Raw genomic sequence first — 26,212 nt, forward strand, 5'->3', positions numbered from 1 at the left:
ATAGGTCGGAGTAGGCCAGGTCCTCAACTCACTTATCATCGGCATATACCCATGCCTATTTGGAGACATTAGTCAACATGACCGAATCACCTAGAGCCATATTTTACACTGTCAAGTGGCTAGCACTGCCATGGCGTACAGTCTGTGATCTGTGTTCTCCTGTCTTGAGGATACTGCACACCACAGTAGATGCCCAAATTGTTTGGTCTGTACACCTCTTCCTCCTATAAGGCACCATGTAAATTCTGTGAGCACCTCACAGAGACACAGGGAGAATATGCAAACTCCAAATAGGCAATAGCCAGAGATCAGGATCAAACCTTATACCTTGTGCTTGGGAAGTGAAGATCTTAACTATTATGCCAACTGGTCTTATATGTACATCTCTTTTTAAGGTTTTCTGCAAAGACTTCGATCACTACGAGGGAATACCTCAGGAATTTTGGGTGTCATGGTATCTATGATTCGTATGATATGCCTGTCAGGTCTCTACAGGAGAAAGATACAGTAGTATCTGAATTGTCTTTGGTCCCACAACCAAAAAACTTTGTCTTCCAGTGCTGGGAAATAGAGAAGTCTGGTCTGATAGGTGATGAATTACCTCCCTGGAAAGGTGAAGAATTCCTCCCACTTCCACCTGTAACCTTGATGAATGATCTTTAGGACCCATTTGTCTGCAACTATATCCTGCGAAAGACGAAAGTGGGGATTCAGAATTTCTGGAAGGGAAAAAGGACTGCCAGGGTTGGGGGATGTCCCTTAAAATGTCAGTCTGACTTGTCACTGGTTTGGGGTCCTGAATTCTTTTTGGAACTCCCTCCCTGCCATTTTTTCTTAAACATCTGTTTACCTGCATTTTGGTGAGACTCTACTTTGTTTTTTGCTGAAACTGGATGAAGCGTTAGAGAATTTCTTAGAAAATTTGGAAAAGGGGCACTGAAAAATCTAAGAGATTCCCTGAATCAACTTACACCTTTCATCACACTTTCTGATAATCTTTGCAGCAGAGGAACCAAAAACTACATCTCTACTCAAAGGAGAGTTTAAAATATCATTTTTCACATAATCTGGGAGGTTCTGAGAATGCAGCCAGGCAAACCACCAGAAAACAGTACCAGTAACAATAATCCTGGGAGAAGTATCAACTGAGTCATACTAACACTGGATAACTGCAGACCGGGACACACATTCTCCAGAGATGACAGAACTGGAGGAATATGTGAAAGCTTTGGAAATTCCTTCTGTAACAGCTCATAGTATTTTCTGAGGGACTGAGAAACCCCAGTGTTCTCCACAGGGAGAATCAGAAAATGAGCTCTCCTCTGAGTCAGAATCACAAATCTAAGGAGAAAACCCTGTATCTGTCCATCTTTTGGTGCAGATTCAGAATCTTGACTTTTATTCAGGAAAAGAGGCATTCCATTTTTTTTTTTTACCAGAAGCCCTCTTATAACAAAGGATCAGCAGCCTGAATTAAAAACTGAGCCAGATCCAGTAAATGACTACAGTCTAAGGAAATCTGAGGAGGAGTAGAAATATGTTTAGTTTTCTGTTTCTTTTTTACAGGAAAAAGTGGAGACAGCAGTGTTATTAATGGCAGCAGCAGCTTCCCCAGGAATGTCCACAACATTATGACCAAACAGGGAAGTCTTCCCTGTTCCTTCTTCCAGGACTGACAACAGTGGCTCTTCTTTGCCCATTACGACAACAACAGCTGCAGGGTACCTGAATAACCCCTGGTTCATAGTGGCTGTAGATGCTACACAACAGGGATCTGGAGAACTAGCTTTGGCCACAGCAAAATCACCCATCTGCAATTGAGGCAAATTGCTAGACTGCTATGGTGGTAAAGGCTGTTTGTTTGACGTTTTCTTTTTGTGGCGGGAAGAAGGACCAACTGTGGGACTGGTACTTTGTTTCAGAGACAAGATGAAAATGGTGCCTCATTCCCAGTAAAAACAAGCAGCATAAGCCGGTAAAACTTTAAAGTCATTTAAAGGCCCTTTACCACCTAGAAAAAAAAACATTTAGAACACTTTGCTAGCCCCAAAGAATAAAATAAACACAATTTATACATAGAAAAAGTGGTTTTCAATTACTTTAAACAATTTTATACTGACAGAAAAAAATGTGCTTCTCTTTAAAATGACAGTCTGTTAAAATACTAACTCCTAGCTAAAAAATTACTGATTTTTTCTTGGATAGAGGTTATCCACTTTCACTGATAGAGGAAATAACTCTAGAAGTTTCCATTAAGAGAAGGAATGGAATAATTTGCCCTTTAATACTTAGTGACTGTAATAGAACTCTAAGTGAACAAGGTGTTGTAATAGAAGTGACAGAAACAGGACTTAGTCCTGGTACTGTGATGGAGGAACCTAGGTGTGACTTTTCTCTGTCTTTCTCCACTGTCTTCAATTTGAACTCTAAAGAACTATCAGATATTATTGCCAAGAATTGGTACTTTATCACTAATAATTCCTTTTTAGTTGAGAAATTAGGCAATAGACCAAGAGTGACATTTAGGAGAGGTAGCAATATTAAAGAATTGTTACAAACAAATGCATTAAATCAAGTTCTCCAAAAAACAAAAGGGTGTTTCACTTGTGGGTCCTGTAATTGGTGCCATGTCGTGAAATCCGGTAGTTCCTTTAGCATAGGCCAACGAAAATTTTGGATTAACTATAAAATAAACTGTGACACAAAATCTGTTATATATGTCGCTCTCTGTGTATGCTGTCCGGCATTTTATGTCGGAAAGACTGACAGAAAATTCAGAGAGCGCATATATCAGCACATATATGCCATTAGAAACAAAAAAACTGAGAATGCGCTTGCCAAACATGTGGAATCTAACCATGGACACAGCTTTGTCTTTATGGGCATTGACTGTAAACAGAAATCCATTAGGGGAGGACCTACTTCCTTATTATTAGAAATTTTAGAATTACACTGGCAGCTTAAATTGGATGCCTTCAATATGCCAGGTTTAAACGAAAGCTGTAATATAGCCTCTGTGCTAAAATATAAGGCTTACTTACGCTGACTAACTAGAACTGTAATATGGACTCACTCATGAATTGGATGTGATCAGAATGTTTAACCTGGTGTGTGTGCGCATATACACTTTGTCAAATTTGTTAAACTAATTTTTTAAAGAAAGTATTATAACATTTTTGCACAAAAAACAGTATTTTGTGCTCCACAAAATACGTTATTTTATTTTATTATAAATGCACTTATTTTTAAGGATTTATCATTAATATAAGGACATGATATATTATTGTTGATAATTGTTAAAAATTTTTTAGGATAGATTTTCAGGATTGTTTTTTTTAAGAAAATACTTTGTAACCTTAAGGAAGTGATGTTTCACGAATAACAGCTGATTTTAATTAGGCAGCCTATAGTATAAAAACTGGTTGGCGCCTTTTCTGTGTTTTTAGCCTCTGAGGAAGCTACATGTATGCAGTAGCGAAAACGCTATTTATTTTGTATTTCAATAAAACTGCGTTAAGGCATTCCGACTATTTTGGCTACTGAGCACTCCTAATTGTTTTTCTAAAGTTTGTTCTTTACTGGTTTATTAACTCCTAGCTAAAAAATAACTTTCCTAAGCAGAAAGTACATAAAAACAAATATTTTGTGTGGAAGGTTTGCCCTAAAGCGAACTTATCTGCCGATCAAAGGAACAGCAAAAGCCAATGATCAATTTTTGAAAGCCTGCACAGGAGCACTCTCTTCAATGGCAGGAAAGCTCTGACTAACAGTCTGGGGGCATGGAAGATACCTTGAAGCCTTGGAAGCTGGTCAGCTATTATATCCTTGGCAGGCTATAAACCATACAGCTAAGGCTACTGCAGGAGTAAAAAAGGAATACTGCATCGCACCACATTCCATATCAGCATGAATAGCCAGCAAAGCCAAAATAAGCTTTTTCCACTCTTCTTATATATGTACTGCAGTACTGCAGTGTTTTTCATGCTTGCAGAACTCCGGAAGAAAGACACTTCTGCCTGTGTTTAAAGCTTAGAGAAGTAATGACATTTCTTTCATGCAGCCCTGTGATAAAAGTCCAAATTCCATGAATAGTCAGGCACTACAGATATGCATTCCAGTCAGAACCTTAATCTATGGTCAAGATAGGGAGTAACTTTGGTGGCAGAAAAGATTATCCTGACCTGAGGAGAAATGAGTTTAGCCACCCTTCAGACCTTTCACTAAAGCTAGGTTTAATGGAAGCTCCTGATTCATCTGATCTACCATCTAGTCCCACTTTGCAGATAATGCTGGAATTTCCTTATACGATGTTGGGTTTTCTGAATTCTTATGATACTTGCTCACATATGATAAAACAACAACAATAACAGAAAGGTCCCTGATGACGGACTGGCTTGGAATATGAAAGCCAACATAATGTGTCCTTTGCTGACTGAAAAAGATAATCTGTTTACATAAGTGAGGAATCACAAATTTAAACCTGGTGTAGCAACTATGTCTCTTCTGGACAGGGGCAATTTGGGGAATTGTAAATTCACCCCTGGGGAAGTGCCTATGTCCCTTATGGACAGGGGCAATCTGTAAGCTACTCGAAGCACAGACACAAATCCATGCCATCCTCTTGCCCCTAGGGGTTATATATTGGGTAAAATTGGTTATACTGGCTAGGCTTGTAAGGGCTCTTAAGTCATTAGCCTAGTAATCTCCTATGAACCTATAAAAAGGTATTTTAATGCACTGGGACAGATATGAGTTCTTACCAAACCATGTGATCAGAGCTATTAATTGTTGTTCAGGTTGTGTATAAACAAGATATTTATCTAGACAGGGATAAATGTTCATACCCTTCAGACTTGTATGCTCCCATGGCAGGGGCTTGACACTTGCTAAACATTCTGGTGGCAGTTTTTAGAAATATAAACAAGAAACTGCAGTTCTCCTCATTAAACCTGAGAAACAATGCAGCTGAATAAGTAAACTTAACATAACATTAGATGTTCAAATAGATCACTGTTGCAGTAGTCTACGCTATATGGGTCATATCATGCCAATGACAGGACAACTGACCAGCTTCTAATGCCTTATGGTACTTTCCACACGCACTAAGCACTGAACAGCTTGAGGAGAGTGGTGTAAAGCAACAAACATTCAGTTTCTTGCTTCAGAGTAAGGAAGGCAAGAGCCCTACCAGCCAAGTATGTGCTATGAGAAAGGTAAATGGGAAAATATCTACACTCTGGCAGAAAACACAATAAAAAAGGAGGATGGAGTGAGGTGTCCCTACTACAACAGTGATCAATCTGAACATTTACAATTACGGTAAGCTTACTTACACAGCTGTACTATGTTCATCATTAAATCACTGTTGCAGTAGCCTAAGCTATATCGTTCAAATACCAGAGTTTAGAAAGAAAGTGAGGAGGAAGAAAGCTCAGAGTCCAGGATCCACTAGAGAAGAGTCCTAGCAAAGTGCTTTGGACCTAGAGAAAGACTCTCATTTGTAGTACTTTGCAACAGTGTGCACAGATGACCAAATTGTTGCCTCGAGTATATTTCTAAAGTTGACCCCTTTCCAAGTAGCAAAAGCCCTGATACGAGTAGGTTTTGACCTTGCCTGGAAGTGTCTTGCTATGCCAAGAATAAGAAAAAGCAATAGCATGAGAACCATTTACAAATTGCCTGTTTTGATACTGATGGTCTTTTCTTACCTTCATTGAAATATAGTTGATTAGAATCCCTGAAAGTTTTTGCCCTATTAATGTAGTGTTCAAGTTACTTGTGGACGTTTAGTGTGTGTGTATAACCCCCCCCATTTTTTGCACCTAGATAGACAAAAAGGACATGAATAGTCTGGTTTGAAGTAAACTCTGAAACCCCTTGCTCTTAAAGTTACCCTATCTTAGAGAAAGATGAAACATATAGTTGAATCACCATAAAAACTAGTAAGACAAACTTCCTGCAGAAGTCAGAACAATGGGTAACATTGACTTTCAAGATAAGAACTTCAGATTAGCCTCAAGAGCAGGTTCAGTGGGGAAAAAGTGGACATATCTCCACTACAAAATTAAGGTCACAACAAGCAACCACCTGTCTTCAAAGGTGGATATGTAAAATTCCTTTCAAAAACTGTTTAACTTGAGGAAAGGCATAAAGGGAATGAAACTCAGGAAGAACTGTTGTAATCTTTTGATTTCATCTGGAGGAAGAAAAGCTTTTTTTTCATGGTAGAGTCCAACAAACATCCCAGGAATACCATTTTGTGTGATGTGAAGTGATGAGAGAAGACTTCTGATTAATTATATAAGGTACTCTTGATAACAGCAAAAATAGTCCACAAACATTAGACAATAGTCCAAATGTGTATGCCTTGGAGTCGGCAATAATCTGCGACTGCAGACAAGCATTTTGCAAATACTCTTTGTGCACTGGTGAGTCTAAAGGGTAAACAGAGAAATGATAATGCAAGCCAGATATAGCAATCTTAAGAAATGCTGGAAATGTTTTTGCAATATGAATGTGACGCTATTTATGTCTAGCTATTCCATGAAAGCTACGGTTGTTATCAAGGGTACAGGACTCTGAACTTCTAACTTGTTGAACTTGGGAATTTTGATGTGAAAGTTTAAATCTGAAAGATTCAGTACTTTCCTCCAGGATCTTTTTGGTTTGCAAACAAGAAAAATCTAGAACAGCATTTGCCTCAAAGACTGAAGGGCACTGGTTCTATTACTCCCTGGGACATCATGTTGTGCAGAATGGAAGTAAATAGAAAAATATTGTTCCTTGAGCAAGAGCAAATTCCCAGGAAGTGAGGGGGGATTCCCACTGCCAGGAGTACCATTGCTGAAATCACACTCAGAGCCCAAATATAGGGACTATTTGATGTCCAAAAGGCAGATTAAGTCTGAGGTCAGTAGATAAGTTGCTGGGGGGTAGGGGGCCAGAGCATGCAGACAGTGATGCTGTCCTTAATTTCTGAAGCCTTTCCATTTTCTTAGAGGTTCCTTTCCATTGCCCCTCCCCCCACCCAAGTACTGGACCCCTGCTATTTAAATTGTTTGTTGGGAAAAAGAGCTGCGGTGGGGTTAAAACTATTACTTGGCTTAAAAAAGAAGGGTTGAAAAGTTGTGTAACCCCTTGAATCAGCTTCCTCTTTTCATCACACTTCACTACCCCAGCTGCTGAAGATCCAAAAAGAGAATCTTTATCTAAGGGAAAGCTCAATATCTCAGATTTCACTTCATCTGGAAGATCCTGAGACTGAAGCCAAGCAAGTCTTCTGAAAAGTGATGCAGTGACAGACGCTTTGGAAGAAGAATCAGAGGCATCACAAATACAGTTCAGAATATGTTTAGTCACCTGAGAAACAGCTGTTGCAGTAACATTTACAGAACTCTTTTTTTTTTTTTTTTACTACAGAAGACAGAAGGTTATCTAATAACTTCTGCATATTCTCAAAAGATACAAGCAAAAACTTTAACACATGGGCTGGACAATTTATAGTCCTGATAATTAAAGTACCAGAAGTATAACATCTTCCCCCATGTATCCATCGCTTTCCTATCTTTATCTGAGAGAATAGAGTAAGCAGTAGTAACCTGTTTGGCAGGAGCAGATTTACAGAGAGATTACTGCTGGGTCTGCGTTGAGATCAGAAAGCAGGTACTTGTGCAACACGGGTACCTTAAATAATCCATCAAACCTTTTGGCAGTCAAAGATTGCCTGTCCGGTAAACTGGCTGCTAAGAAAAATGTTCTCTAATGCAGGCAAAAAGAAGGAATGGGAGTTGTTTTCAGCATCTATAATTGTATTAAACCATAATACATTTTCTGAGTCTTAAAAGCTTCAGTCTATTTCTACAGAAAAACTTCACTCATATTACATAACATTTCTAAAAAGATTTCTTCATTAGGGATGTCTGTAGGAAGATTTTTCTTTAGAATCTGAAAGCAAAGACTAAGCAGAATCCTCAGAAGTACACAACTCTCCCTGTAAAGCTTCACTTTCTTATTGGAAATCCTATCGAACTGAGAAGGAATTCTGTTTGTCTTCCTGCCCAGTGGACTGACTAAGTTTATGAAAGGAAGCCATCAGTTTCCTTAGCAAAAACTAGTAAACCAACTCTATTGATAGTGATAAAGACATGTTGAATGTTCTTCTCACTAAGAACAATGTACCTCACTTTGGCAGGCCACTTAGGTGCACTGGTTTCAGCTTCCACGTTACACATACCTCTCCCAGCCCTTCACCTGCTCCTTCCCCAGTCAGCAACAAAAGTTGGTTCTCCCTGGTCTGCCCTGGGCTTTTCCAAAGCCACAGAGGACAAGGTTATCCACTGGTCTTTTGTGGCTGCTAATTCTAAACAAAGAAGACTGGGAGAGAAAGATTGGGGATGTCTAAGAAGCAGCAATCGGTCACAGCACAGTTATCCACCAGCAGTGGAGGCATTACATAAAATCGAGAGCGCTGATTCCAAAGGACTCTGGTATCAAACAGATGTCATAAAAGATTTTCCATTAGATGGCATGCTCTAAACAAGAAACACAAGACTACTGATGCTAAATGGAAAGAAGAAGCAGAAGAAAGAATAAGAAGTCGTCCAATGTACAGAATATGAAATGGGATAAAGTAAAGGCCAGAGAGATTCAAACAAAGTTAAGAAAAGATCCTATGGAAAATTCCAGGCCCAGATGCAGTACCTAACTTCTGGCTAAAAGTATTAACATCTTTACATGAAGATTTAGCCATGAGTAAGAAATATTTGTATGCACACCTTGAACAGACACCAACCTGGTTAACAACAGGAAAAACAATACTCCTAGTTAAGAGCGAACGTGCAAGCTATCCTAAAAACTATAGACCAATAACTTGCCTTTTGACTACCTGTAAACTATACAGTGGAATTGATGCCAACAGAGTTTATAGTCATTTAGAAGAAAACTCAGTCATGGCAAAAGAACAAATGGGTAATAAAAGAAAGTCATATGGAATAAAGGATCACCTGTTGTTAATAAAGACATAATGAAGAACTCTAAAAAGGGGGAAAAAATCTATGTATGGCATGGACAGACTACAAGAAAGCATTTAACAGTGTCCCACATTCATGGATAAACGAGTGGTTAAAAATGTATAAGATACACCCTACTCTGATCGATTACATTAAAGCGACCATGAAACACTGGCAAACCACTTTGCAGTTAAATCATGATAAAGGACAAATTATTATTCCAGGGATAAAAATTTAAAGAGGGATAATTCCAGGGTGACTCACTGCTGCTCTTTTGTCTTGCCCTTAACCCATTAAGCCATCTACTTAACAGATTAGGTCATGGCCACAATTTGCCTTCGAGAAAACAACAAAGTGTAAAGACTTCTTATCTTCTTTTTGTGTATGACAAACTGTATAGTTCATCAGATGAGGAACTGAAAGCACAACTCCAAGTGGTCAAAACTTTTTTCAGATGATAACAGAATATCATTTGGTCGTGATAAATGTGCAAAAGCAACCTTTAAAGCAGGAAGGCTGTACCATCAAGAAAACATCAGCCTGGGAAAGGAGTGTGATATAAAAGAACTTGAGCAAGAACAAGTGTATAAATATTTGGGAACTGATGAAGAATCTACAATAAAACATGAACACATACAAATAAAACTTACTAAGGAATATTTTAGAAGACTAAAAGCAATACTGAAAATAGCGCTGACATCTAGGAACAAAGTCCAAGCTATAATCCAATTTGCTCTTCCTGTTCTAACCTACAGTTTTGGAGTGAATGACTGGCCCCAAAATGTGCTGCATCAGTTGGACAGAAAAACAAGAAGGATGCTTCATGCTTATCAAATGATTTGTAAAAAATCAGTGTATACCAAGACTATACACTCCCTGTTCTGAAGCAGGTATAGGCCTCTTTGAAATTGATTACATATATAGATCTGCAACCATAGACATATCTGCAGACCTCACAAGACCCAAATGTAGTGAAAGTTTTAAAACTTGAGGAGAATAAGTCTAAGATGACTTCCCTGCTTAGTTTAGCAGAAGCTGGAATGGAAACCAGTCTAGAAGTAGATAAACATCAGGCAGCAAATGAAAGTGCCAAAAAACAAAAGAAAGAATATAAGGTGGATGACCAGATGAGAAGGCAAGAAATATGGAAATGCAGAAATGTAGTTGCAAGTACAGAAAACTCTTGGAACAACCTAATGTTGATCAGGATCAAGCGCAGGAATGGTTAGGATGAAAGGTAAATATTGGTGGCCCAAGATAATGGACTACGGACACATTGGTTTACAAAGTCCATGGAACATGTGGGAGAAACAGATAAATGTAGGTTTTGTAACACAGAACTGGAAACAGTCACACATCTTGTTGCTGGTTGTGATACACTACTGGCAGAAGGACTGCATACTGAAGGGCATAATAATGTGGCAAGACTGTTGCATTGGGCTTTCCGCAAACATTATAATACTGAAGTAGCTGAAAAACACTGGAAACATGAGCCACAAAACATTATAGAAAATGATTTAAGTTTATATCACGTGGGATCACCCATTACCAACAGTTAAAAAATAGATGTGAGAAAATCAGATATAGTAGTCCATGAAAAGAAGACAAAAGTAGCACTGATCATTGAAATCACTACACCCAGTGACTGCAGTGTCTTACGTGCACAGGCACAAAGTCATAAAATACCAGGATTTGCAGCAGAAATGAGGGCAAAGTGGAAGAAGGATACCCAGTCAGTTCCAATAGTAGTAGGAGTAACAGGTCTTATAAAACAGATTTTACAATCATACTTAGATATGCTACCGACACTCCATATGAATTGCAGGAGGAGTCAATACTGAGCACATTGCAGGTGCTGCGAAGAGCACTTTTGGCTGACATCAATGATTGGAACAATACTAATTTCTTGAACTTTAATCATATTTTGACTTAGGAATGGGGTCCATTCATATCATGGTATTAGAAACCCAGAAGACTTGGGGAAGTTAAACTGAGAGAAACAAAACAGTAGCAGCGATTTTTTACAATGGAATAACAATACAGTCTCATATGACTAAAATAAGTTGCGGGTCTCACACAGGTTTCTGACCTACCAATTATTACATAAACAACTGTTAGGAAATGCTAGTTTAGACAGCTGCAGAGAACATCAGAAAGTTGTGAAGAAATCACTGATCTCTCTGCATCAGTCAAACAGCTCTCCCTTCAATCTTTCAAGTGAAGAACATTGCTCAAAATGTAAAACAGCCACAACCAATTTTAACTAAGAAGCTTGCAGCATAGCTAAAGTATTGTCTATATGTTATTTACCATGGATTTCTGCATAAAAACTATAGCACTGAATGTGAGACAAACCCTCTATGTGTGGAACAGAAAAAATTCGGAAGCTGTTAACTGAGTGTAGCTGCAACCCGTAACCAAGAACGAACGATATCACAAGCATGTTGTTTGCTGTATATCAGTACTAAATGACTCTCAGCCCAACAAGACAAACTTGCAGTGTCAAAGAACACATGGGTTCTATTTAATTAACTTGCCTCCCCCCCAAGCACTGACTGTGCAAACTTAATGGGAAGAGCTATCGCTATCCCCTGCAATCAAATACTATTATTAAACAAGACAGCATGTCAAAGCAGCTTCTGCAACAATCACAGATCCAGCTAAAGAAAAATCTTTCGTAAGTTCAAAAACAGACATGCCATTAATTCTCAATCAGACAGGATACTTTTTTCAAGAGTTTTTTTCTGTATTTTTAGGGAAAATTACATAAAATTCTAAATTAATTTTCTGCATATATAATATCCCAAACAACCTCTAAGAATGTACATTTCTAAACAAATTTCATTCTGTAAATTTAGACACATTTAGCATTTTCTTTACTGTGGAATCTCAATTAAGACAAGTAACACATTAACCACACATCTTACTTGTAAAGATAATTAAAATGTATTGACGAAGGCACAAAGTAAATGGAAGAATACATTCCAATTCCACAGCTGCTGATCATTCCACTCTTGACCTTGTGCTGACTTTACTACTAATGCTAGAAGACAATATAATTGGTTATCCATATTACCTCTAAAATAGGCAGCAGGAGCCCAGGCTGCTTTCAAAGATAAATGTTTAAAATGCTGCAATTTACTGGGTGAGTGGCTTGATAATTGATCATTAATGTTAAGCAGTCTTACCACTTCAGTAGGCCTGTAGTATCTAGGATCAACCCTCACATGAATCTGACCAGTCTCTTTACAACGGCCCACTTCATTTTCATGTTTCCCTTCCCACCTGTAAAGAAGATAAACAGTTCTTGAGATTCTCGTTAGATTTACTGCTGTGTACGTCAGTACTTTTCTGAATGTTTAACTCCTAAAGGAAAGCACTGCTTCTCTCTGCAGGAGAATAAAATGCAATTATCACATATCTTAATGCAAACTATGGACTAAAAATGTGAGTGTCAAAGCAAGTAGCAATGATGAACTTTGAAGTATGACATACTTGGATCCAGTAGCAAAACTTTCACAGTGAGATGCAAAACACAATGTGACACAGCAAGTACTAAAAATTACACTTTTCTCAACTTTACTCCACACAGACCCATGGCAAACTGTTTCAAGATGTTTTACCATAAGCAGACTACTGTTTTTGTTAACCAAATGCTTTGGTTTTAAACATGAACAACACTGTACTTAAAGAAAATAAAACAATTAAAAAATAAGCACATATTATTTTAATATACAAAATCAGGACATTTATTTCATACTTGGACAAATAAAAATATATATATATGGAAGACATGCTTGAGCACAACTAAATCTACAAGTGTAACTGGCGGCATATCTTACATTTCTTTAAGATAAGACACCTTTACAGCAGAAAATGTATTAAAATAAGCAGCTGTTTGTCATGATTTACACTCACTCTGTTTAATTTACTGGAGGCAGATTTGACTTAGAATTATTTAATTAGTAACAGACAAAGTGAAAATGTATTCACCATGCAGAAGTGAATGTAGTATTCAGAACTCAAAGCTTTCGCTGTCAACATGCAAGATTAAGCATAATCATTATAAGCCACTGTCAGTTTTCTTTTCCAAATTCTTTTTTTAACCAGCATGTCAAGAAAGTACCAAGGAATGCTTCGTTTTTAAATTTTTTAAAAAAATTCTGAACAAGCATGTGCAGAAAAATATAAAATTTGATTGTTATTTACATGTTTAAGTGACTCTGTTAACACCACAATGAAAAGGCTATTATTTTATTTATGTGGACAGTAGCATTATGATTTTTGGAATATTAAGCCTGGAACTAAGAAGCTTGGCTTTTTTTTCACCTGAAGGTAAATCCTGATACTGCACTATAAGTATTAAGAAAATAAAAGTTTGAAATAAACTGTACATGGCTACTCCAAAGAACACTGAGAAGGAGTGAAAACTGAAGTGATTAAAATTGAGATCTGCAGGTCTAAAAGCCTTCATATAAAACACAAGTTAAGAAAATGGGATTGTGGGATTTATCCCTGTCTTAGAAATAATAACTAAGAACTGGACCCTCAGCTGTTTAATACACATTTCCACAAATGAATGTAAACTGGCATTAAAAAACTGAGAACAATAAATGTCAATCAGTACATGTTTCAATGGGGAAGACACTGTCAAGCAAGGTCACAAAAAGTTATGATCTGTGGAAAACTAATTGTTTATCTCCTAAGTTGTAACCACTGGTGCTCCCCAACATGCGTTCTGATTCTATTTTTTTTTTTACTTTTCTTTTGAGATATAAAAGTGGAAAATGGGCTACGTAAAATGGAATAGGCTGATGAATACAAACTGGGTGACATAATTATTCAGTAAAAGACAATGAAGTTCTCCAAACTGGTCTACAAAAAATGAACAGCTGGTGCAGTAGTGACCCCTTCACATTTAATGCAGTGCACATGGCACCATGACACTTGGCAGAAAAAATATTACTTATGATTACAAAATAAATGGTGACATTACAAAAAAAGATATCAATGAAAATCTAAGGACAATGGTAGATAATTAGATACTGACTAATGTGTATCTACTAATGTCAAAAAGCATGACCTGCAGCACATGTAATTCTGTACCACTTCATGCTTCACTAATGTAACGCATTATTAACCACAATGCTGCATTTTGCAGCCTTCAAATAAGCCACATGAAACAACTTTAAAAGGTACAAAATAGTCAAAAGGCTGTAGCACTTGAACTTTCCAGAAAGACTATTGTGTTTCTTCTACTTTATTTAGCAGTGACTTCTGCCCGGTCTACAAGGAGATGCTGGATCCTATTCCACCCGAGAACTCTATGTCTGTAATGAACATCTGGGAAACTTAACACTAATGTATGTGTGTGTGTGTATATATATATATATATATATATATATATATATATATATATATATATATATCTACACACACACACACACACATACATTATATATATATATATATATATATATATAAAATAGGAAAAAAGGGTACCTGTAACAGCACCTTATAAGATTATGACCCCCCCCTACCCAGTCTTACTAATGCGTGCTAGCTCTAACCCTGCCACTGCCCCTAACCCCAATGCTATATCATACCTTACAAAAAACATTTCTGAAACACTAATACTATTCAGATAAATTTGATCTGAATGTTACGGTAGGGTTCTCTTTGCAGACTGCAAAAAGGAACTGTTTATTTTTCTTTTACAATCTTTTTTTCTTTTACAGTCTTTCTGTATTTACTGTTTGGGGTTGTCAGTAAATTATTTATTCAAAATGCAAACATTGATTAGATGCTGCATTTCAATAAATGGTCATACACTCATTTGAACTCAGAGTCCCTTATGTTTACTATTTCCATTATTGAAGGAGCAGCGAGGAACCAGCTAAGTACAGGAATTCTCTAGAATTACACATTCTCTGGCAAGCTGCTACAGCAGACATGCACTTGGTGAACACACTGGGGACAGAGGTGAAACTGAAGGATACAGTCTTTGATGATGATGATGATGACGGCTATGTACAACCAGGAAGCATAGGTGTATTCCTAATAACAGTTCAAAGCAAACCTAGATGTTTCACAGCAAGCTGAGCACAACTAGTTGACCCATGCGTCGGCAATGTTGCATTCAGTGTCTAAAAGATCAAGAACTACACTGCCTGGGATTTCTGCAACCCTGAATCCTACTGACTGCATCACTATCCCAAAAATGTCAACCAGAGCTACTATGTCAAAGATGGCAGCCGGCAAGTATACAGCTCCTTTTGTGTGAATACAACACCCTGTACAACTAAATAAAATAAAAAAAAAACAAATAAAACAGGCATGTACTTGGCTCAAGCAGGGTGCACAGAAAAACTGATATAAATAAAAATAAATTACCATAAAATGGTATGACAGCAGAACACATAATAAAATTAATAGCATAAATACAACAATCATATTATCAAACAGGTTGGTGGTAGAACAGGAAAAATAGGAGAAGATCAATAGCATCCACAATGCTAAAAGCAATGTACTGTCTTCAAATATGAATCTCCAGAATTTAAAGCATTGCTATTTCCCCTCTACCATCACTAATGACATAAAATGCTGAAATAGCATTCTACTAAATACAGTTAACTGACTAGCAGTACCATCAGACATCTACTGATATCATTGCTATATCAAACACTCTGTTATCCAACTTCCTGGGAAAGTGAAAACATACAGAGTTGTAGACTTAAGAAATCCACTTCTACTGCTAAGTGATGTGTGCAACTAACAATTATGCTTCAACTCTTTAGTAAAATACCAGCACAGATCCCACCTGCATTCAGTGGCAATTTTTATGAAGAGGCAGGTGTCTTAGAAGTCCAAACAGCACACATGCCATCCCCTGCTAATAGGTAATTAAGGACAGACAACACTATGACTATCTGAAAGGCTTCTTTTGAAATAAAGATTTTAGACTGATAACATCCAGAACGGGCTTGAGGTCATTCGTTTTCTTTATCACCAAAAAGGATCTTTAATAAAATCTTAAACATTTCTGATATTTTTAAAAGAGGATTAATACCGCCTTCTCTGCACCTTGCTCTTGATTAGGTGGGATGTCTCACAATGGTAATTAAACAATTAGAGAAAGGAAGATAGATGGGGTATGTATACTCTCAAGATATTATTTCCCCTGTCACAGATGCTCTTAGTAATCTCTTTTCTAACCCATGAGATGGAAAGAAAAAATGACCCCTTACTGTCTTCAGACACGGAGAGTTGGTCAAGGCCTCAGGCACTACTGTATACTCTTAGGATAGCATCTTTGCAGAGCTCACTGAGAATCATGACCTTTGGTTCAGTGACCACAGTAGAAACCAGACAGTGGGGGGATACCTCTTCCTGTTGTTGCTGCAGTGTGCAGTGCATGAACCAAGTGTTGTACTGGCTCCATTGTGTTCTGTTAAAAGAATGCTGTGGAGGAGCACAACTGACAATCACAGATGTGAGTATAGTGAGTGTATTTGTCTTGCTGTCCCATAGTCTCTAGATGCTGTTGAACTTCTTTACCAAACAGAAGTGATAAAGAAAAAAGAAAGTCTAGAAAAGTGATTTTAGTGCCCTCAGCAAAAGCCAGAAGTTGCTGGCAGAGGTGTTGGTGCAATTAAATGGCTGATTCAGCCACTTGAGCAGGCTCTGCTGCTTTGTTATAAAAGATGTGGACTATGAAGTTGTTCATGTCAGAAGAGTTAGTAGATTGGGCCTTCATCTTCTCTTTCAGAAGTCCATCTTCCATGCATGGCACATTTCATCTGCTAGGTACCTTTGAAAATAAGCATTTTAAATAGCTCACTGCCAGTAGAGAGGTATGAGAACATGCTTCCCAAACCAGTCCATCACTTTAAATTCAATGCATAGGAGATGGACAGCGGGACTCTGTGGTGATGGAGACTTTGACATGGCTGTTGCAGCTCAGAAGTCTCTGCCCAAACTGGACACTGCCAAGGGAGGTGCAGAAAAAGTTTGTCTTCCTTGTGAAAGGGACCGCCATGTCTACGTTCTAAATATTTTCTGCTGTTACAACTATAACATTATGTCACTTTTTCTGGCATTTGGCCTAGAGGATTAAGGAGATGTCAACTTGCTGTTTTCTGTGATCTAGCGGTGCAAGGTTTGATTCCTTCAGCCTCCACTGCCCAACTTTGTGACTCTGAGCAAGTCACTTAACCAGACACCTCTCTTGAGCTGAGTCTGTAAAGGGTCATGGAGACCAGTGTTCTACTTCAGAAAACAAATACAGATAAATAAATAAATAAATATAAAGTTTCCAGAGAGATTTTCAGAAAACAAAATCAGCTCATTTGAGTCGAGTATGCCTAGCTATGCAATTGGGCTGGTAGGAATATTTAGTTGTATCATATCCATTCAAGCAATGCCAATACCATGGTTATAGAACTTTAACCCACCTAGACAGATCCATACAAAAGATACTTACAGACCAGTGCGGCACCACCGCCAACTTCTGAAGTCCATCATGAAGCTTGCATTAACTAAATTTTTCTGTTCTATATCTACTATCTTGTTTCTCATCATCAATTAAAGTTTCTTTATGCCTGAACTGTTCTGTCCCCGGGATAAGCATGTAATTTTGAATGCATCCTGCTCTTATTCCTAGTTTGCTGTCTAAACTGACATCTAACATCTTAATCATGTCTGCCTTAATATTTTTTGTTCATCTAATATACACTGCCTCAGTTCTTATAAAAAGAAGTTATGTTTTACCATAACGTTCCATCTGTGTTGTTGATCTTTGTTCATTCATTATTGATGGGTTATCGGTTCTATCCTCGGAACAGAGCCGGCCAATATCAAGCTCACATCAGCCAAAACCTCTCGAGCCAAGGTCCTACCCAGAATGCTCTACTCCTGGTTACCTCAGATCAAGTTTGCAAGTTGATAGATAAAAGTAGAGGCTACCTCTAGTCATAACAGACCTACAAGAAAGGAGTACATGAGATCAACCAAGAACCTCCAGATGGGGGACGGAGGGTGGGAAGTAATGAATGAATGAAGATCAATAACACAGATGGAAAGTTATGGTAAGACATAACTTCTTTATCTGATGATGTTAATCTTCGTTCATTCCTTACTGATGGGAGAGAGGCTCCAGCTACCTCTATTCCTGGGTGACCCTCATGAAAGGACATTCCTGGGCACCATGGAGCCAAAGGAAGCTCTACCTCTGGAGGCCAAGTCCAATTTGTAATGAAGAATAAAGGTATGAGGTTTGGCCCAAGTTGCAGCTGAGCAAATATCATTGAGGGAAGCCTTAGCATGGAAAGCTGCTGAAGTTGCCATAGATCTTGTAGAATGTACTTTCACTCTATGAGGCAAGGTGAGATTGTTTTTTGTTGTAGATAAAGGTTATGCAATTTCTCAACCGTGAAGCTAATGTGACTTTTGATACAAGATGACCCTGTCTAGGTCCAGAAAAAGCCACAAACAGTTGGTCTGATTTATGGGTAGATTTTTTCTGTCCAGATACAACCATAATTGCCTATGAACATCTAAGGAGTGCAGGCAATACTCTCCCTTGTTAGAATGGTTGGGAAAAAACACTGGAAGGTCATTAGACTGACTGATAAATCGCTCTGACACCACTTTTGGTAAAAAGGTAGAATTAGTTTTCAGTGATACCCTATCCTTATGGAAGACAAGATAGGGAAGTTTGATGCATAAAGCCTGGAGTTCTGATAATCACCTGGCTGATGTGATTGCAATCAGAAACAGTTTTCCAAGAAAGATATTTTACATCACATGAAGATGCAGGTTCGAAGGGGGGAAATGTTAGAGCTTGCAGAACCAAAGCCAAATCCCAAGGTTGTACAGGCTCTCTAAAGGGAGGTTTTAGGTGGATAACCCCTTTCAAGAAAGTCTTACAGAGTCTGTGTGACATAAGTGAAGAATCTTGAAAACCAATATGAAAATTTGAAATGGCAGCTAAATGTACACAGATACTAGAGACAGACACCTCGAGTGGAAAAGATGTGATAATTAATCCAATACCACCGAGACTGGGGCTGACAAGGGGTTTAACTGTTTATTTGCTGCCCATAGAGAGAACCTCTTCCATTTGTTAAGATAGATTAGGCTGGTGGAAGATTTATGAGATGCAATAAGAATATTGCGCACAGGGGACGAAAGGTTTTCATGCCTGACAATCATTGGAAGTGGAGAAACCAAGCTGTCAGTTTCAGGGTTGTTAGAATGGGGTGAATCAGACCATGTGGATGGGAGATCAATGCTAGGGATGGATTGAGGATCCATGGTTTATCTAGCAGGTGAAGACAGAGGAAGGGGAACCAGACTTGTCGAGGCCAATATGGAGAAATGAGGATCACTTTGCTCTTCAACCATTGTGCTTTCTTTAGAAACTGGGAGATGAGGAGGATAAGCATAAAGTAGACCCGAGGGCCAAACATGGACTAGACCATCCCTTGGTGACTGTCCCTGAGGGGAGAACAGAGCAAAGTAGTTGCTGCACTTGTAGTTGGTTGGGGAGGAAAACTGGCTGCAGCAAGGCTGGCCCCAGCGGTTGAAGATTTTTGCCGCTATCAGAGGACTGAGGGACCACTCGTGAGGCTGTAGAATGCACCTTCTCAATTTGTCCGCTATCACGTTGGAGCTCCTGGGAATGTGCATTGCAGTCAGAAAGCGGTTGTGAGCTATCGCCCATTGCCATATTCTAAAGGCCTCTCTATATAACGGGTAAGATCTGGTGCCCCCTTGTTTGTTGATGTACCAGACCACTGACATGCTGTCTGATTGGATCGCAATAGCCCCTGATGGAAGGATGGAGTTAAATGCTTGAACACTAGAAGCATCGCCCTCAGTTCCAGGACACTGATATGCAAAAGGGCCTCTGTCTTCGACCAGGTGCCTTGGACCGAGTTTCTCTGACATCGCACCCCCCACCCCATCAGGGAGGTATCCGTGGTCATTATGGCTATCGGTTGATGGGGGTTGAAAGGGCGAGACCACTGTTGGGGATTTCGAGACGTCCACCAGAGTAAATCTTGCTTGCATCTCTGAGTTACACTTATCTGAAAAGACAAAGGATGTTGTAGAGGGTACCACTGAGTGAGAAGTAGCCATTGAAGAAGGCTCGTGGAATATGGCTAGAGGAACAATAGTAATCAAGGCTGCCATTGACCCCAATAGTTGGAGTATAGATCAAGCTGGGGATTTGTGGTGACAGAGCAGAGGCTGAACTTGTTGTCTTATTCTCTGAAGTCTGTGTTCTGGAAGAGATGCTGTGCAATTTCTCATGTTCAACAGTACCCCTATAAATTCCAAAGACTGATTTGGGGTTGTGTTGGATTTCTCTCAGTTTTTAGCGATTCCCAGGCTTCATGCTGTTAAGAGAGTATACTGCAGGGCTTCTTCCAGTAGACACTTGGTGGGGGCGGTGAGGAGCCAGTCGTCTAGATATGGAAATGCCTGGAATCCTTCAAGTCGCATGTGAGCGAAAACCACTGCCATGCATTTTGTGAACACTCTGGGGGCTGCAGAGACACCGAAGGGCAGGGCTCAAAACTGATAGTAACTAGCTTCTACACGGAAGTGGAGGTATCTTCTTGAGCGTTTGTCCATTTTTATGTGGTAATATGCATCTTGAAGATCTACAGAGCACATCCAATCATCTTCTTCTAGTACAGGAAGGCTAGACTGAACCATGACCATCCGGAATTTCTCTGTTTTTACAAATTTGTTTAGTGTATTGAGATCCAAAATTGGTCTCCAGTCCCCTGTCTTTTTTGGCACTAAAAAGAACCTTGAGTAAAAAACGGATCCTATCTGGTCTGGGGAGACCGTCTAGATGACTCTTTTTTGTAGCAGCTTTTAGATTTCGTGTGCTGCTGTTTCCCTTTGACTGGGTGGAACGTCGGGTAATATTCTTGATGAGACTGGGCAAAGATGAAAGGGGATGGGATAGCCTCTGGACATAATCCATTGTACCCAAATGTTGGCTGTTATGTTTTGCCAGGCAACGGGGTACAAGAAGAAACAACCCCCAACTGCTTCCAGAGGTGAGCAGTCGGACAACGCTTCAGGAGAGCTGATAGGGTTGGCCAGAGAAAGAATCTCTGGAACCCTGGTTTTGCGGACCTCCTCTGCCCCAAAAGGGGCATCTTCCATTGGAGTTTCCCCCTTTGCCTCTAGGGGAGAACTCAGCACATGCATTCCGGAAAGAACCCTGTGACTTCTTTTGCCACATCTTTTCACTCCTCTGATTTCTGGAGTAGAATCATTGAGGAGTGGAGTGTCTGACACCAATGGCAGACAGGGACTTGCCATCTTGTTCGCACCTTGCCAGCATATCCTTGACTTTAAGGTCAAACAAAGAAATGGCCTCTATGGGGGCATTCATGAAGGAAACCTTAAAGGAGTCCGCAAAGTCACAAAGGTGCATCCAAGCATGTCATCTGGTGACTATACCTGCACCTACAGCTCTAGCCACTCCTTCTGTTGCATGAGAAATAAAATGCATGGAAAAGTTGGAAATGGACTCTAGGGTGGCTACCTGAGAATCCACATTATCACGGACTTCGTCAGAAAAAGCTCCTGCCAAGGTTTCAGACAGCTGGTTGATAAGACCTCGCTGAAGCCTGGCAAAATGTGCCAGATAATTCAAAGACCTTACGGCGAAGGTCGATGAAGCAAATACATGGTTCCCCAATCTGTCAATCGACCGGGACTCCTTGTTGGGTGGATGGACAGTTTGGCTCTCTTCTGCCAAATCCTTCTTAGTAGCAGCTGCCACCACAATAGCATCTACTGGAAGACCTCGTGACCAATCGGAGTGCTCAGCTGGGGGAGATAAGATTTTATCTGGTCTCTTAGATATCGCTTCCATGGTGTCAGAAGCCTTCCATGCATGCTGGACGAGCTCATTGGCAGGTGGAGTGACCCAGGAGGTACGGGGCCATGCACGAAAAGTCTGCAGGAATATGGATTCCTCAGAGGAAGGATTAGAGGGCTTCCAGTCACCCCTCTGTCTAAGGATCTTGAAGATGTCACCAAAGGACACCTCATCAGAGGGTGACTGTGGGGACCTTTTCCCTTCATCAAAATCCGTATGTTCAGTCAAGGACACCTCAGTGGAGTCCATGTGTTTCCTCTTACACGATGCTTTGCGAGGTACTTCCTCAGTGGGCAGTTCTGGGGAAGACTGCAAACAGGGGATCTCCTGAGGAGTAGAAACCTGAGGCTCTTGTGCCCGGTGTCCGGCAGCTGAAGCTTGTAGCAGTTGCGGGACAGAGGGGGAGAGGACTCCAAAAAATGAACTTTGCCAGTGGAGGCAAGCGCCCTTCTCCATGGCCTGGAAGGCTGGCCTGCCCAAGGAGGGATGGGAGCCTGGAAACAAGCACAACAACCTTGGAACCGGGGTCACACCCCCACCCCGACGAGCGCGCTCCCAGACCAGGAGTCTCAAGAGGACCATGAACCGTAAGGCAGAGAGCATCCCTGGAAGGTGCCATAGAAAAAAATCAGCATGGAGCCAGAAATGCCCTACCCAACGGTATAGTCACTGGCCAGAGAAGAACCGGATGCCCAGTGCACCGAAGGCCACAAGGCCGACGCTGGTTCCAAAGTGAGATCCACTATTGGAGTCGGAGAAAGGGAAGCTGCTGTCAGAGTAATAGGCTTCGAGACTTGAGTGAAAGTCGAAGCAGGAGTATATGTTGGGGTTTGAGGCAATATACGCTAACCTGAATGAGGGAACGTGGACTTCAATGGTTGAGAGACTCCTCTGGCCACAAGCAACTTGTCAACAAGACACAACACATCCTGTTCAGAAAGACTCTTGGTTGACCTCATGGAGAAAGCTGATAGCGATTCTGGCCTTTCTAGGAAAGGACTATACTGACTTCTAGCAAAAAGGATCCAGTGAAGGGGAATATATGGTCTTTGCTAATTCAATAGGTGCAGAGTTCAGAGCCGAGGATGTCTGCACCCAAAAAAATGGTGTGGACAAAGTCTGCGCCAAAGATGTCAGCGCCGTAGTAGCTGAAGGTGTCTGCTCTGTAATGGCAAAGGTCTGCCCCAAAGGATACGGTGCAGTAGTGGAATGTGTCTGCACAGGCAATAAGGATGGTGCCGAGAAGGACTGCACCAAAGCACATGTTGGTGCCAAAAATGTCTGTGCCGTGGAGTACAGAAGAGTCATACTTGGAGCCGAAGGTGACTGTACCAACGGTGCCAAAGGGGACTGAACCTGTACTGATGGTGCCATTAGGGGTTGCGACAGAACTGTCGGAACTGTAGTTGCCTGCACCAGGAACTCCGGTGCTGGTATCGATAAAGGAGACATGGTTGTAGTCAAAATAATTTGGGGTGGTGCAGAGCCTGGAGCCGAAAGGATCACAGGGGGCAGCTCCGGAGTAGTAATCAATTTCACCTTCTTGTGAGTCGACAAGATCTCCAGAGGGAGAAGAAGGGCATGACTTTTATGAAGAAGAGGAAGAACATCTCTTGTGGGGTTTAACCTGAGGGGGTGAGTCCTCTGATCCAGAAATAGCCACAGAGAAAGGAGACTTGAGGAGAACTTTCAAAATTAACTTATTCTTCCTCTCATTGAGAGTCCTGGTAGAGAAATTTTTACAAATTCCACACAGAGGATCCACAGTCAAGTGAGAGACATTAAGACAGTAGAGACAAGTCATGGCCATCGGAAAGCGGTAACTTACGGCCGCAATCCTTGCACTGATTGAAACCTACGGAACTTTTCTTATCCAACATAACTGGTGTGGAGAAGAAGCACAGTAGCAAAAGGAAGAAAAACGGCTACCCAAGAAAAGGGTAAAAAGAGAAAAGGAAGGATTACCAACGATGGTAATGGAGAATTACCACAAGGTAAGAAAAGAGGGTAATAAAGGGAGAGAGTCTAAAGTGTATGATAGGGTAGGAAAATATTACAATAAACTTTAGAGAAAAATTTTGAGTAATAACAATATATAAGTTTTCAAAATATTAGACATTTAGCTGAGAGAGTGGCTTGACATGGCTGTTCAGCAACACAGCAAATGAGATCTGAGGTAACAGGGAGTAGAGCATCTTAGGTAGGACCTTAGCTCGAGAGTTTTTGGCTGATGCGAGCTTGATATTGGCCAGCTCGGTGCCGAGGACGGAACAGATAACCCATCAGTAAGGAATGAACGAATATTAACAACATCAGATCGATGCTTTTAAGGTATACTCCTGAAATAAGAGATACTAACTAAAGCCAGATGTACAAAGAAACAATACAAGAACAGGATCCAGCTTTTTGCATGCTACAGTTTTTGAATAGATAAATCTTAGCTTTTTGTCTTCCATGATGCTGTATTGTACATAATGGACAAGACAACTAGACTCCTGGAGACTTCATTGTCATTTACCTTAGCATAACTGGTTTCCACAGCAATGACCAAAAAAGAAAAATGAAACTTAGGTCAGTTTATCTGTTTACATAGTCAAACAAATAGTAGAACATACTTTACTTTACTATGCTGAACTTTTATTTACTATTACATACATTATAACCACTAAGCAATAAACAGACAAAATTATTAGTACTAAAATGAGAGAAAACAGAACAACAATTCTGGATAAGAAGTACAAAAAAAAAGAAGTTCTGTACTCACCATAATGTTCCATGTGCGTTGTCCAACTTGCCTTCATTCTTAGCAGGTTGGGTTCAGAACCGATCCTCAGTTCTGACTCTGCCTATACAAAAGCTTGAGATCTTCCACTAGCTCGTAACTAAAACCCTATCCAATCATGCACTAGGAGAGCTACCCAGATCTTGTTTGCAGATATAACTAAATAAGGGTCACTAAATATGTTATAGAGTAATGAAAAAGGCCAGAGAGCATTACTGGCCAATTGCATCGACTCGATCTTCCAGGAGCAAAGGGCCGGGGGAAGGAGGGTGGGATGTAAGAATGAAGGCAAGATGGACAACACACATGGAACGTTATGGTTAGCACTTAACTTCTTTATGTGATGTTGTCCTATCTCGCCTTCATTCTTAGCAGGTTGGGACAGTGTCCCTAGCACCATCTTTCTTGGGTGGCTCAAGGGAGAATATTCTTCAGAACAGTGGACCCAAAGGAAGCCCTGTTCCTGGAGGCTAAATCCATGTTGTAATGAGTGATAAAGACATGTGGCCTTGCCCATGTTGCTGCAGCACAAATTATATCAATTAGTAATCTCACCCAAAAGGCAGTAGAGGTCGCAATGGCTCTAGTAGAATAATGTTTTACCTTGGGGAGACGTTCTTTGTTTCGAGATTGGTTGTTGCTTCTTTCAGATTTTCCTGGTTAGGGGTCGCCACAGTGGAACTCTGGTCCGCTAATGATTAGCAGTAGATTTTTACGTGCCGAGTTGCCAGCCCTGACGCACAACCTTCAACGAAGGTACGCCCATTCACGCATGTCTCCACACAGAAGATGCTCTAGCTGAGAATCGAATGGGACAATGTCTTACTGTGAGGCAACAACGCTACCGCAGCACCACCATCGCAGTTGTTTCGAGATTGGCAAGTAAAGGTAATGCAATCTGATAACTATTTGGAAAGCATAACTTTAGACACAGGCTTACCTTTCTTTGAGTCTGAAAAGGACACAAATAATTGGTCAGATTTTCTGAAGTCTTTTGTCCTATGTAAGTAGAAACATAATTGTCTACATACATCCAACTGGTGTAGCATGTTTTCTGCCTTGTTGCTATAGTTGGGGAAGAAAACTGCTAGTTCTATGGATTAATTCAAGTTAGATTCTGAGCATACTTTGGGTAGAAAGGAAGGGTTTGCTCATAGTGATACTCTGTCTTTAAGGAAAAGCATGTAAGGGGGACTTTATTGACGATGCTTGCAGCTCTGAAACTCTTCTAGCAGAAGTAATGGCTATGAAAAGAGTAGTCTTCCAAGTCAAATACTTGAGATTGCAGGATGATGCAGGTTCGAATGGGGGAAGAATTAAACAGGATAAGACAAAAATTTAGGTCCCATGGTGCTGGAGGGGTTTATTGGGTGGTCTTAATAAAAGAGTAGCACAATACAAAAAGCACCATTCATTTGACTTCTGCTGAGACTGAGGTGCTAAATAAGGGACTGGGATTTGTGCCGACTTATGCAGTGTCGGAAGAAATATTTGTAAATGATGTGCTACATT

At 40.1% G+C, this 26,212-nt stretch overlaps 1 protein-coding gene across 1 annotated transcript in view; it reads right to left on the reverse strand.

Moving 5' to 3' along the window:
- The window catches only part of GMDS (GDP-mannose 4,6-dehydratase), a 2,292,844-nt gene that overhangs the window by 345,011 nt on the left and 1,921,621 nt on the right, over positions 1–26,212 (reverse strand). The window contains exon 9 of the mRNA XM_044065162.1: positions 12,197–12,293. Within this exon, the coding sequence (XP_043921097.1) occupies positions 12,197–12,293 (97 nt within the window). The remainder of the gene's footprint in view (positions 1–12,196; positions 12,294–26,212) is intronic.

The sequence above is a fragment of the Protopterus annectens genome, chromosome 3.part0 (genome assembly GCF_019279795.1).
Source record: "Protopterus annectens isolate FY-2018-M chromosome 3.part0, PAN1.0, whole genome shotgun sequence".
In the NCBI taxonomy this organism is placed as follows: domain Eukaryota; kingdom Metazoa; phylum Chordata; order Ceratodontiformes; family Protopteridae; genus Protopterus; species Protopterus annectens.